We start from the raw sequence: 13,671 nt of genomic DNA on the forward strand, positions 1-13,671 counted from the left end.
ATACCACCAATGAAGATGACATTAAAGCAATTATTAGGAGATCTTTTGAGAAGTGATATACCAGTAAAACTTGAGAAGGTAAGTGAAATGGATGAATATTAATGAAAATGTAAATTGCTCAGATTAATAGAGAAAAATAGAATACTTAACTATCCATATAATAGAAAGAAATTCAGCAAGTCATTATGAGCTCTCTATGAAAAAATCACCAGAGTCAGAGGCATTAATAAGTAAATTCTGCCAAATATTTAAGGGATAATTAATCCCAATACTATATAAACTGAAAAAATAAATGAGCCTTACCAAAATCCTTCTGATAAAATTATTGTTTTGATACCTAAACCTGGGAGAGCAAAATTAGAGAAAGAAAACCATAGGCCAAGTTCCCTAAGGAATAACGATGTAAAATTTTAAACAAAATACTAACAATAAGATTAAAGCAATATGTCACAAAATTCAGGGAAGGGGTTCAGAATTAGGAAAGCTACAAGCATAATTGACCATAGCAATAACAAAAAAAAAATGATAAGATTATCTCAATGGAGGCAGAAAAAGCTTTTGAAACATTACAATCTCCATTTCTCTCTCTCTCTCTCTCTCTCTCTCTCTCTCTCTCTCTCTCTCTCTCTCTCTCTCACACACACACACACACACACACACACACACACACACACAAAACCTAGAAAGTTCAGGGATTAATAGAGCCTTTCTTAAAAGGATCAGTAGTATCTACTTAAAAGCAAGAGCAAGCATTATCAGTAATGGGGATAAACTAAAAGTCTTTCCAACAAGATCAGGGTAAAACAAGGGTGTACCATTATTATTCAATATTGCATTAGAAATACTAGCTATAGGAACAAGACAAGTAAAAGAAATTGAAGGAATGAAAATAGGTAATTGGGAAACAAAAGTATCATTCTTTGCAGATAAAATGAGGATATGTTTTGAGAATACTAGAATATTAAACCTAAAAACTAGTTGAAGTTTTAAAAAATCTTTAAAAAACTTTTCTAAAACTTTTATAAAAAATTTTTAAAAACTTTTAAATTTAAAAATTAGTTGAACCAATTACAAACTTTAGAAAAGTTGAGGGATATGAAATAAATCCAAATAAAGAATCAACATTTCTATATATTACTAACACAACCCAACAGAAAGGGTTAAAGAGAAAGTTTACATATAAAATGAACTGCAGAAATTATGAAATATTTGGGTGTCTCTCTGCCAAGACAAACCCAGGGACTATAAGAACACAATTATCCGGGGGCGGAGCCAAGATGGCGGAGTAGAAAGACGCATATACACGTAGCTCCGAACCCACAACCCATAGAACATCAGTAAAAAGGAACTCACGGCGAATTCTGGAGTAGTAGAGGCCACAGCACAGTGGAGCAAAGGAGATTTCTGTTCCAGAGGGACCTGCAAACCTCTCGCAAAAGGTCCGTTGCGCTGCGGACGCGGAGCCCAGCCCAGCCCTGCCGTGGCCGCAGCACGGAGTGGAGCAGATCTGAGCGGGCTTCAGGGACGGGATCTCCAGCGGCTGTGCAGGCCCCTCCACCCACAGGTGATGGGGGTCAGTGAGAGGGTCTTCTTGGCAGGTCGAGAGGGGAGTGGGGTACCCCCATGGCTCGGGCCCCCTCGGGAGGCAGAAGCTGAGGGGTGGCAGCAGACCGGGGCTCTCTGGGCTGGCAGGAGCCTGGATCCATTGTTGAAGGTCTGTGCATAAACCCCGTGAGGGAACTGAGCCTGAGAGGCAGCCCTGCCCTCACCTGAGCACCTAAACTTAATCTCACACTGAATAGCAGCCCTGCCCCTGCCGAAGCCCTGAGGCTGGGGAGCAGCATTTGAATCTCAGGCCCCAAGCACTGGCTGGGAGGATCAGGAGGCGAGGTGGGTGTGAGGAGAATATTCAGAAGTCAAGGCACTGGCTGGGAAAATGCCCAGAAAAGGGAAAAGAAATAAGACTATAGAAGGTTACTTTCTTGGTGAACAGGCATCTCCTCCCTTCCCTTCTGATGAGGAAGAACAATGCTTACCATCAGGCAAAGACATAGAAGTCAAGGCCTCTGTATCCCAAACATCCAGACTAAATATTCTGTAGGTTCAGGCCATGGAAGAGCTCAAAAAGGATTTTGAAAATCAACTTAGAGAGGTGGAGGAAAAGCTGGGAAGAAAAATGAGAGATATGCAGTCAAAGCATAAACAGCAGGTCAGCACCCTGCTAAAGGAGACCCAAAAAAATGCTGAAGAAAATAACACCTTGAAAAACAGGCTAACTGAATTGGCAAAAGAGGTTCAAAAAGCCAATGAGGAGAAGAATGCTTTCAAAAGCAGAATTAGCCAAATGGAAAAGGAGATTCAAAAGCTCACTGAAGAAAATAGTTCTTTCAAAATTAGAATGGAACAGATGGAGGCTAATGACTTTATGAAAAACCAAGAAATCACAAAACAAAACCAAAAGAATGAAAAAATGGAAGATAATGTGAAATATCTCATTGGAAAAACAACTGACCTGGAAAATAGATGCAGGAGAGACAATTTAAAAATTATGGGACTACCTGAAAGCCAGGATCAAAAAAAGAGCCTAGACATCATCTTTCATGAAATTATCAAGGAAAACTGCCCTGAGATTCTAGAACCAGAGGGCAAAATAACTATTCAAGGAATCCACAGAACACCACATGAAAGAGATCCAAAAAGAGAAACTCCTAGGAACATTGTGGCCAAATTCCAGAGTTCCCAGGTCAAGGAGAAAATATTGCAAGCAGCTAGAAAGAAATAATTCAAGTATTATGGAAATACAATCAGGATAACACAAGATCTAGCAGCTTCTACATTAAGGGATCAAAGGGCATGGAATAGGATATTCCAGAAGTCAAAGGAACTAGGACTAAAACCAAGAATCACCTACCCAGCAAAACTGAGTATAATACTTAAGGGGAAAAAATGGTCTTTCAATGAAATTGAGGACTTTCAAGCATTCTTGATGAAAAGACCAGAGCTGAAAAGAAAATTTGACTTTCAAACACAAGAATGAAGAGAAGCATGAAAAGGTGAACAGCAAAGAGAAGTCATAAAGGACTTACTAAAGTTGAACTGTTTACATTCCTACATGGAAAGACAATATTTGTAACTCTTGAAACTTTTCAGTATCTGGGTACTGGGTGGGATTACACATGCACACATGCACACACACACACACACACACACACACACACACACACACACATAGAGACAGAATGCACAGAGGGAATTGAAGAGGATGGGATCATATCTTAAAAAAATGAAATCAAGCAGTGAGAGATAAATATATTGGGAGGAGAAAGGGAGAAATGGAATGGGGCAAATTATCTCTCATAAAAGAGGCAAGCAAAAGACTTATTAGTGGAGGGATGAAGAGGGAAGGTGAGAGAAAAACATGAAGTTTACTTTCATCACATTCCACTAAAGGAAGGAATAAAATGCACGCTCATTTTGGTATGAAAACCTATCTCACAATACAGGAAAGTGGGGGACAAGGGGACAAGCAGGGTGGGGGGGATGATAGAAGGGAGGGCATGGGGAGGAGAATGCAATTCGAGGTCGACACTCATGGGGAGGGATAGGATCAAAAGAGAATAGAAGTAATGGGGGACAGGATAGGATGGAGGGAAATATAGTTAGTCCTATACAACACAACTATTATGGAAGTCATTTGCAAAACTACACAGATTTGGCCTATATTGAATTGCTTGCCCTCCAAAGGGAAGGGGTGGGGAGGGAGGGAGGTAAAGAAGTTGGAACTCAAAGTGTTAGGAACAACTGTTGAGTAATGTTCTTGCCACTAGGAAATAAAAAATACAGGTAAAAGGGTATAGAAAGTTATCTGGCCCTACAGGACAAAAGAGAAGATGGAGACAAGGGCAGAGAGGGATGATAAAAGAGAGAGCAGATTGGTGATAGGGGCAATTAGAATGCTCGGTGTTTGCGGGGGGAGGGGACAAAAGGGGAGAAAATTTGGAACCCAAAATTTTGTTAAAATGAATGTCAAATAAATAAATTAAAAAAAAAAAAGAACACAATTATCCAAACATTTTCACACAAATAAAGACATCTAAGCAACTGGAAAAATATTAATTGCTCATAGGTAGACTGGGTCAATATAATTAAAAAAGGCAATTCTACCTAAATTATTTTACTTATTCAATGTTGTAACAATAAAATTACCAAAGAATTATTTTACAGACCTAGAAAAAAAGGAATTATAAATTTCATCTCAAGGAACAAAAGGTAAAGAATATGAAAAAAGATGTAAAGAAAGGCTTCCTACCAGTACCAGATTTCAACCTGTATTTCAAAGTGGTAATCACTGGTACTGACTAAGACATAGAACGGTGGATCAATGGAATAGATTACGTATACAATACATCATAGCAAATGACCACAATAATCTAAGATTTGATAAACACAAACATCTAAGCTTTTAGGACAAAAACTCACCATTTCCTAAAAATTGCTGGGAAAACTAGAGAACAGTTGGATAGAAACTAAGTATAGACAACAATCTCACATGGTATACCAACTTAAAGTGAAAATGAGTATGTGACTTGACATAACGACACAGAGAGGAATCCAAGATAGATAAATTATAAATTTGATAACATGAATTTAAAAAGGATTGGCATAAACAAACCTATGCAGTCATTTTTTTAAAGCATGAAACTGGGTAATTTTTTACAATAATTTTCTCTGATAAAGGCCTCATTTCTCAAGTATATAGGGAATTGATCCAAATTTATAAAAATGCAAGCCATTCACTAATTGATAAGTGGCAAGATTATACAAACAGCCAGTTTTCAGGAAAATAAGTCAAAGTTATCAGCAGTCATGTAAAAATACACTAAATCACTGGTGAATAGAGAAATATAAATTAAAATAAATCTGAGGTAGCGCTTCATACTTATGAGATGATCTATAATGACAAAAAAAAAGAAAATGGTAAATGCTGAAAGGGATGTGGAAAAATTGGGCTGCTAATGCTCTGCTGTTGGAGTTGTAAACTGGTCCAAGCTTTCTGGAGATCAATTTAGAACTATTCCTAAAGAGAAATAAAGCAGTGCATAACCTTTGAGCCAGTAATACCACTGCTAGGTCTATCTCACCTATATCACACTATAGGCAAAAGAAACTGTATTTACAAAAAATATTTATAGCAACTCTTTTTGTGGTGTAACAGAATTGAAAATTGAGGCTATTCTCATCAATTAGAGAATAGCTGAACAAGTTTTGGTATATGATTGTGATGAAATACTACTGTGCTGTAAGAAATTATGAGAAGAATGGTTTCAGAAACAACCAAAAAGATTTATATGAATGTATGCAAAGTGAAGTAAGCAGAACCAGGACAACACTGTACATAGTAACAATAATATCAGAAGAATGATCAATTGTGAAAGACAGCTATTCTGATCAAGACAATGATCCAAGACAATTCCAAAGGACCCATCACGAAAGATACTATCCACTCAAGAGAGAGAAGTGATTAATTTTGAGTGCAAATTGAAGCATATTTTTTTCAATTTATGTTTCTTGCTTTTAAAAAAATTACAACATGGCTAATGTGGAAATGTATTTTGCCTGACTTCACGTGTATAGTTGATATCACATTGCTTGCCTTCTCAATTGGTGGAAGAGTGGTGAAAAGGAGGAAGATAATTTACAAGTCATTTTTTAAAATAAATGTTAAAAACAAATTTTAAGTAAAAATACAAAACAAAAGTGTGGCCAAAGACTAATTTCTGTTGGAATTATCTAATTATCAAGACTACCTTACAAAACTGGGTCTGCAGAAAACTTACAAAATTCTGACATATGCAAGGGACAGCCCAATGAAGAAAATCTTTAAAGTGCTCCTTTCCTAAATCAAGTCAAATGCTTTTTATAGTCAGAAATCAATAAACACAGTATACCTTTTATATTTTATACCTTTTAGTCAACTGGGTTATTGTAAAGATGTGATGTGGTATAGAATCATTTTTGTGAATTCCCGGCTTCTTGTGATATTATGATTCAATAAATATGTTACACAGATGGGAAATATGAATTGATAGTCATTCCTAGTAGCATAAATTTACATATAGAATCAATATTTCCTGATTAATTTTTTGCAACAATAAGGTCTGAGATTTTTCCCATACATTTGGTATTCTCTCCTTTTTCAAGTATAATATTTTTGCATAGTTGAGTCTCTTGAAAATTATTCCACTGTTTTTCTTCAATATCTTACAAGCATATATTCTAAAATGGTGTTACCCTAGACTGCCATCTCTCTTCTTGTCAAAGAAGTAAAATATTTGCTAGGTAAAGTGATTCCTATGCTCTTTAAGCATAGGATATGATTGAGGTAATTAATCTACATTGGTAAAAATGATTAGAAAAATCAATATTTAGTGCCCATGATGTTTCTTTTATTCATTTCCATTTTCCAGAATAAATAGCTAGGTCATATTGGAGTTTTATTACTTGGGTCTTCTCATTTTCACTTTCTCTTCTAATTTAGTTCCAGTTTCTTTTTTTTTTTTTTTTTTTGCTCTTACAAGTTGGTTTGACTATAAAGAAATGGCTAATTACTGACTCCCAAAATAGTCTCCCAAAGTTTGTTGTTTGTTAAACTATAAACATTTCCACTTTTTTTTGATGCTACATTTTTCTTACTATGTCCAATACTTTTTAACTCTTTTCTCAAAGACAAAAAGTATCTGTGATACACAAATTGACTTCTTACTCTTCAAGAAGAAACAACATGTTCTGTCCCAATTCTACCATAGGACCATCTTTTGCAAAAAAAAAATTTTGCAAAAAAATATTAAGTATATATTGGTTGAATGTGGGAGTATCATCAAGTTCTACACAGAATTTCTCTACCCCTTTTTTCTCTATGGCAGATATTGGGAACTATTGTTATAACTATTTTCAAGATAAACTTCTCAAAAAGAATCATTCTACTGAATAACACCATACAAGATAACTATGTGTCTCATGAAATTGTATTTTGTGTTGCCTTTAGACTCATTGTAAAATGAATTCCATTTTCCCTCTAAAAGAACCTTTAATCCATCCTTCCATTGGACTGAAACTTTAGTTTTTTGGTATCCTTCTCTTTACAGAGAAGTAATGGATTTAGGATCCAGAATGAAACTTATTTTTTGAACACAGCCAATGAGTGAATTTGTTTTATTTGACTATGTATATTACAAAGAATTTGCTTTTCTTTCTTCCTTTTTTTAAACAAGGTGGGAATGGAAGGGAGAGGAAATAAATTTTTAATTAGAAAATTAAACACTCTTAAACATTCCATTATTTTTGACAATCAATAAACATTTATTAAGCACCTACTGTGTTCTAGGCATTGTGCTAAGCTGGGGATATAAAAAGAGGCAAAAGAAAGTGTCTGCCCACAAATAGTTTACATATCCAATGAGAGGGACAACATTCACATAAATATACACAAAGCAAGTTATGTACAGAATAAACAGGAAATATTTAAAAGAACTGGAATTAAGAAGGGTTAAAGAAGGTTTCCTGTAGAAAGTAAGATTTTGGTTACAGGAATCCAGGGAAGTCAGAAGACAGAGTGGAGGATGGAGACCATTTCAGGCATGGGAGATAACCAGAGAAAATGCTCAGAGCTGAGGAATGGAATGTCTTGTTCATGAAGCAACCAGGAAGTCAGTGTCACTGGTTTGAAGAGTATGAAGAGTACGCATTGAGGAGTAAGGTATAAAAGATTGGAAAAGTAGGAAGGGGATAGGTTATGAATGTCTTTAAATGCCAACCACAGCATTTTGTATTTGCTGGAGACAATAGGAAGCCAATGAAATTTATTGAGTATCATTTTCAAAAAACTGCAGTTCATGGAAGTTAACAGATTTGCCTAAGATTCTATAAGTGGTAGAGCCAGGCCTTGAACCTATGTCTTCAGTCTTCCAAGTCATTGCCCTTTCCTCTGTCATATCCCTGTTCTTTAAAGTGGAGCTTAATCAAACCCCCTGGAACTCACCTGGTAGAACATTCGAGAACATGGTGCTGGACTGTTACATTCTGATGTTTATTAAATTTTTAAAAATATGAGTAGCATGATAAATAAACATTAATTTATGTTTTCTTCTGTAATAACATATATCAGCATAAAAAAACAAAATGAAAATATCTTACTATCAGCTCAGGTGGAAATATAGGCTCCTGGGATGGATCAAAGGGCCGGAATTCACTTTCATCATACAGCTTAGTACACATCTCAAAAACAAACCAAATTGAATTTCATTAAATGAAGGTTTCATGGAATGAAAGGATACAATTGCAAACTGGAGAGAAATCATGATCTTTACCCTGAAGAATGCTTCACTCCTTACAACTAGTCCCATCCTTCCCCCCAAAACCCCAGAAATAAGCTAGGTCCTTTGGGGAGCTATTTGTAAAGTTATGCTATACCTTATTTTTTTGTTACCACATACTTTAGTCATTAAAGGAAAGAAAATGGAATTCATCTGGATTTATGTAGTTATTGCCTAGCTGCTTTGATCATCAAGATTAGCTTTACCTCAAATTGAAAGTGAAATACATGACATACCTTTTCCTTTTTATCGAGGTAAAATTGGCTTTCCTCTTGATCCATACAACATTTTCCTGTTCCTTGCAGTTGACAAACAGTTGATTCCTATGGAAATGACATACTTTAGAAATATATTCATGTGTTAATTCTGCAGACATTTATTGAGGATTTAGTGCGTGTGTGTGTGTGTGTCTGTATGTGTGTGTGTGGTTTTGTATTAAGTCCCATAGGGACCACAGCAGAAGTACAAGACATGATCTCTGCCCTCACATAACTCACAGTGAGGAGTGAGGAATGGAAAAAGGAGCTAGAAGACTCACATAGTTGAACAGCTAGAAACTATGATAAGGAAACATAAAAACATATCTGTGATGGTACCATACAGGGGATCTCTAAGTGATGAAGGAAGAAAATAACGGAATGGTCTGCATGGAATGCAGTTAGACAAGGAAATGTTTATGATGGAAGCAAGTCTTGACCTGAAGTGCCAATAAAAATGTGCATTTTAAAAAATCTAGAACAAACCATACAATAAGTAGTCTTTCAACAAATTCCTCCACTCAGTAGTTTATGACTTTCTCAGCATCCCCATAGAAAAGAAAGGCAGTTCAGTCTTGACGATAGTAGTTTCTATACTCACAAGATGAAGGAAAGACAATTATTTTGATAATTCAATCAAAAGGAAATTGTTAATAGGGTGAGGGGAGTAGTCCTACTAGATCAAGTAAGCTCCTTGTGGGAAGAATCTGTTTTATTTATCTTCTTATCCCCAGGACCCAAGTGAATTCCTTGCACAGAGCAATTAATTTAATTTGCCATTCATTCAACAAACATTTATTAAGTACCTACTGTGAGCCAGGCACTATGCTAGTGCTGATAGTACAAAGATGACAACAGTCCCAGGCTTCAAGGAGTTTGTATTCTATCATCCTTTGACTTTCTTTGTAGCCTGAACAGTTAGCACAGTGCCTAACATATAGTAGGTGCTTAATAAATACTTATTGACTATTTCTTCATGTGTAAGAGTCCTTCACAATATACTCTCCTTGAGGGTGATAAGGACGGTTTTTGTATTAGAAAGTTCATTATGCGATAGAGGAGCTTACTTTAGAGGATAAATGAAGACACCCAAAATGAAAAAGTCTAGCAGTTTCCACTATTTTCTATTTATTTGGTTGTGCATAGATTCTATGTTATGATAATAAAACAAAGAAGTTTTAATGACTAACTTCATATTAAAGGGATAACAAAGTCTTTTAATTTCTAAGATTTTGTAGTATTAATAGTGAACCAAAATTTGAGTTTTAAAACAAGTACATATAATATTTTAAGCCTTCCTTTAACTAAATATACTTTTATTAATTTTAGCCTAGTAAAATATGTGGATGAATATATTTCCTTTAGAAAATGTATGGCATAATTGACGTCTGAATCAAGAAGTATCTTACAGTACAGATCCAAAGAAATATCATTCTACGTGTAAAACTTCACTAATTGCAAATTCAAAATATCTTTCTTCCCCTCCATACATCTTTCTGATGCAGTAATACATCCCCAAATTATTCATTGCCTGGTAATAACTCACCCAAATACTAGCTGCCTGGTTCAAAATCAATGAGTTCATTTTTACTCCTTTTTATCCTTCATTCATCATATTCATGTACCAAATCACAACAATTCCTCTTCTGAAATCTCTTAAATTTTAACAATATATTTCATTCTCATTGTCATCATTTTAGTCCAGTCCTCAAAACTTCCTGTTTTAATTACTCTAACAGTAACTTTGGTGTCTTGTCTCCAGTTTCCCCAATATACCCCAGAGTATGCTTGGATTCCAGGAAATGTTTTCTTAAAATATTCTTTTTGCTATGTCAGTCCCCTTTGACAAAAACCTACAGTGGATTAATGTTATTAGTCACGTCCAAATTCAGGCTCCGACATGACCCACTCTGGATTCCTGTGAATCATTAATAAAAATTATCAGCTGACTAAGCCATCAACTCTTCTATGATCACAGTTCTCTTTATTTTACTTTATTTTACTCACCTCACAGAAAGTCTTCCCACTTTCTACAATTGGTCGGTATCCAGTACATCGGCACAAATTACCTGAATAAGGAGGAAGGATGGATAGGTGTGGCACTGTCAGAATTGGTTCATATATTTATTAGTTTTACTAGCTCCTCCCCCCCTTTTTCATTCTTTGCTCTAAGGGATGATCCGGGGGGGAGGGGGAGGGCAAGGAAAGGAATATTGGGAGTGATATAAAAACAAAAGATATCAGTAATATCTGATATAAAATATCATATATTTTAAAGAATAAAATATAAGCATATGCCATCTCGTCTCATATTATTAGTGGAATAAATAGAATGGAATAAAATCCTTCTTTACATTTCCTAAAATCAGCAAGATGGCCCATTTACAAGAACTGTCCCACTTTTGAGGACTTCTGATTCCTGGTATGATCAAAAGCAGATCTCTCAACATCCACAACAAATTTTTCTACTTGTGAATGTTTCCCAAAATTGTATCTTGAGCCTCTTTCTCTTCTCCCTTGATACTCTCTTTCTTGGTAACTTCATCAGTTCCCCTGAGATGATTTATAGATACACACACACACATACACGCACATATATACATAAATAAATGTGTGTGTGTGTATATATATATGCATATATATTTGTATGTTTATAGGTTCTATACATGAATATTATAAATATGTGTGTCTGTGCATAAATATACATATACATATGTGTGTAGGTTTATTTTTTTTTAATATATCCAGCTACAAAATCTCTCCATAGTTTCAGTCCCTCATCACCAACTGGATGTTTCAAACTGAATGTCTTAAAGCTATCTCAAACATAATGTCTAAAACTGAATCAAAATTTATTCCCTTAGATCTTTTCCTTTCCCAAATTACGCTATTTCTGCCAACAGTGCCACCACTCGTCTAGTGTGTCACATTCATAATTTCAGCATTATCCTAAACTCCTCATTCAATTAGTTGTCTTATTTTGCCATTTTTATTCTTACAACATCTCTCACATATGATCACTCCTGGCCCATGTCTATCTGCCACTTTAATCCATTCAAACACTATTGTTAAAATGATCTGCTTTAAAGGCAGATCTGACTCCACTCATCCAATGCCAGTAGCATACTATTCACTCTAGGATCCAGTACAAATTCTTTCTGTTTAACTTTTAAAGCTCTTCACAACCTAGCCTCCAATTTTTCTTTCCAACTTCATTGGCCATTATTCTCCCTCCTACATTTTATGATTGAGTCAAACTGAGCTTCTTTCAGCTCCTCATACAACATAATCCATCTCTTGTCTCTCTGCTTTTGCAGTGCTCACTCAACACCTAGCACCAACTTTACATTCTTTAAGATGTAGCTTTGGCACCATTTTTTGCATGAAGCTTTTTCTGACTCTCCTGCCTCCCTGGTCCCAATTTCAGGTGCTCACTCTCCCAAGCAACCTTGAATTGAACAACTTTGTATATATTTCTATTTGTTAATTTTATATTTATTATGTACATATTTCCACATGTACCTTTTGTCTCCTCCCTTAGAATGTAAGCTTAGTGTGAGTAGGGATTGTTTTATTTTTTATACTTGTATCAATAATGCATTTTTCTTCCATCCCAAACAATAAAAATTGCAGTGAAAGTGTCATAGTGCATAGAGTATGCGATAGAGGAGCTTACTTTAGAGGATAAATGATGTTTTGAGAGTAGCTCTTTTCCCATCAATCCCACACTTAATTGGCAAAATACCTTCTTGATTAGAAGGAACTACTAAAGGTGGGGATAGTCCTGAGAAGCTTCAGGAATTCCCTTTGCCCCTCCCCAACACCCATACTATTGACGTGTAGCCCAGGACCTTCCCATTGGGACTCTGGAGGCTAAACCAGGAGTCCCCAGTCATGTGATCCAGATGTAGATAATTCCCTCATCAGTCCTGATCAATTGTGGTAAGATTATGACATACCTCTTAAGACTTACTGATGTAACATAACTGTTGAGATTTACTGATTGTGTATAACTTCTGGGACTTCCTGATTGAGACCATTATTATTATTATTAAACAGTAGTTTTACACACACACACACACACACACACACACACACACACATATAAACATACATAAAACTTGAGACTCTGTGTCATTTCTGAACCAATCCAAACTGAAACTAAATTAAGCTGCAGCAAATAAGGTTGCTTCTCAACACATGGGGATCTCAACTTTCCCCTCACAGAGCTAGATAAATCTAACCATAAAGTAAATAGGAAAGATGACAAGGATATGAATAGAATTTTAGAAAAGTTAGATATGATAGACCTCTGGGGGAAAAATGAATGGGAATAGAAAAGAATATAACTTTTTCTCAGCTATACATGACTTCTTCATAAAAATTGGCCATGTATTAGGGCAAAAAAAATGTCACAAACAAATACAGAAAAGGAGAACTAGTAGGTACACTTTTTCTGGTTATAAGGCAATAAAAATCACATACACAAAAAGATCATGGAAGCATCAATTAAAAATTAATTGAAAACTAAAAATATTCTAAAGAACTCATGAAAACAGTCAATATTTTCATTAAATATAATGACAACAATGAGAGAATAAGCCAAAAATCTGGAGATTTAGGAAAAGCAGTGTTTATGGGAAATATTATATCCACGTAAGTAAAAGTGAGGATAAAAAAACAGATCATTGAGTGGGGCATGCAACTAAAAAGCTTTAAAAAATAAATTAAATTTCCCCAATTAAACACTAAAACAGACATTCTAAAAATCAAAGGAGAGATAAATAAAATTGAAAGTAAAAACTTGAACTAATGAGATAGGAGATAGTTTTATGAAAAAAGTTAAATAATAAGCCATTGATTTAAAGGAAAGAAATATGAAAACTAGATTACCAGCATCAAAAATGGAAAGGCTTATTGCACCATTGATAATGATGAAATTAAAACCACTATTAGATGTTATTATGAAAAATTATATGCCAGTAAAATTGACAATCTAAATGGAACATAAGAATATTTACAAAAATATAAATAGTTCAGAT

At 35.1% G+C, this 13,671-nt stretch overlaps 1 protein-coding gene across 5 annotated transcripts in view; it reads right to left on the reverse strand.

Moving 5' to 3' along the window:
* Window positions 1–13,671, reverse strand: part of LOC140506074 (aldehyde oxidase 4-like) — a 120,231-nt gene that overhangs the window by 81,627 nt on the left and 24,933 nt on the right. For all 5 annotated transcript variants that reach the window (XM_072612832.1, XM_072612833.1, XM_072612835.1 and 2 more), the window contains exons 6-8: window positions 10,637–10,698; window positions 8,609–8,695; window positions 8,194–8,274 (exon numbers count right to left, since the gene is read on the reverse strand). In XM_072612832.1, the coding sequence (XP_072468933.1) occupies window positions 8,194–8,274; window positions 8,609–8,695; window positions 10,637–10,698 (230 nt within the window). The remainder of the gene's footprint in view (window positions 1–8,193; window positions 8,275–8,608; window positions 8,696–10,636; window positions 10,699–13,671) is intronic.

The sequence above is a fragment of the Notamacropus eugenii genome, chromosome 5 (genome assembly GCF_028372415.1).
Source record: "Notamacropus eugenii isolate mMacEug1 chromosome 5, mMacEug1.pri_v2, whole genome shotgun sequence".
Classification (NCBI taxonomy): domain Eukaryota; kingdom Metazoa; phylum Chordata; class Mammalia; order Diprotodontia; family Macropodidae; genus Notamacropus; species Notamacropus eugenii.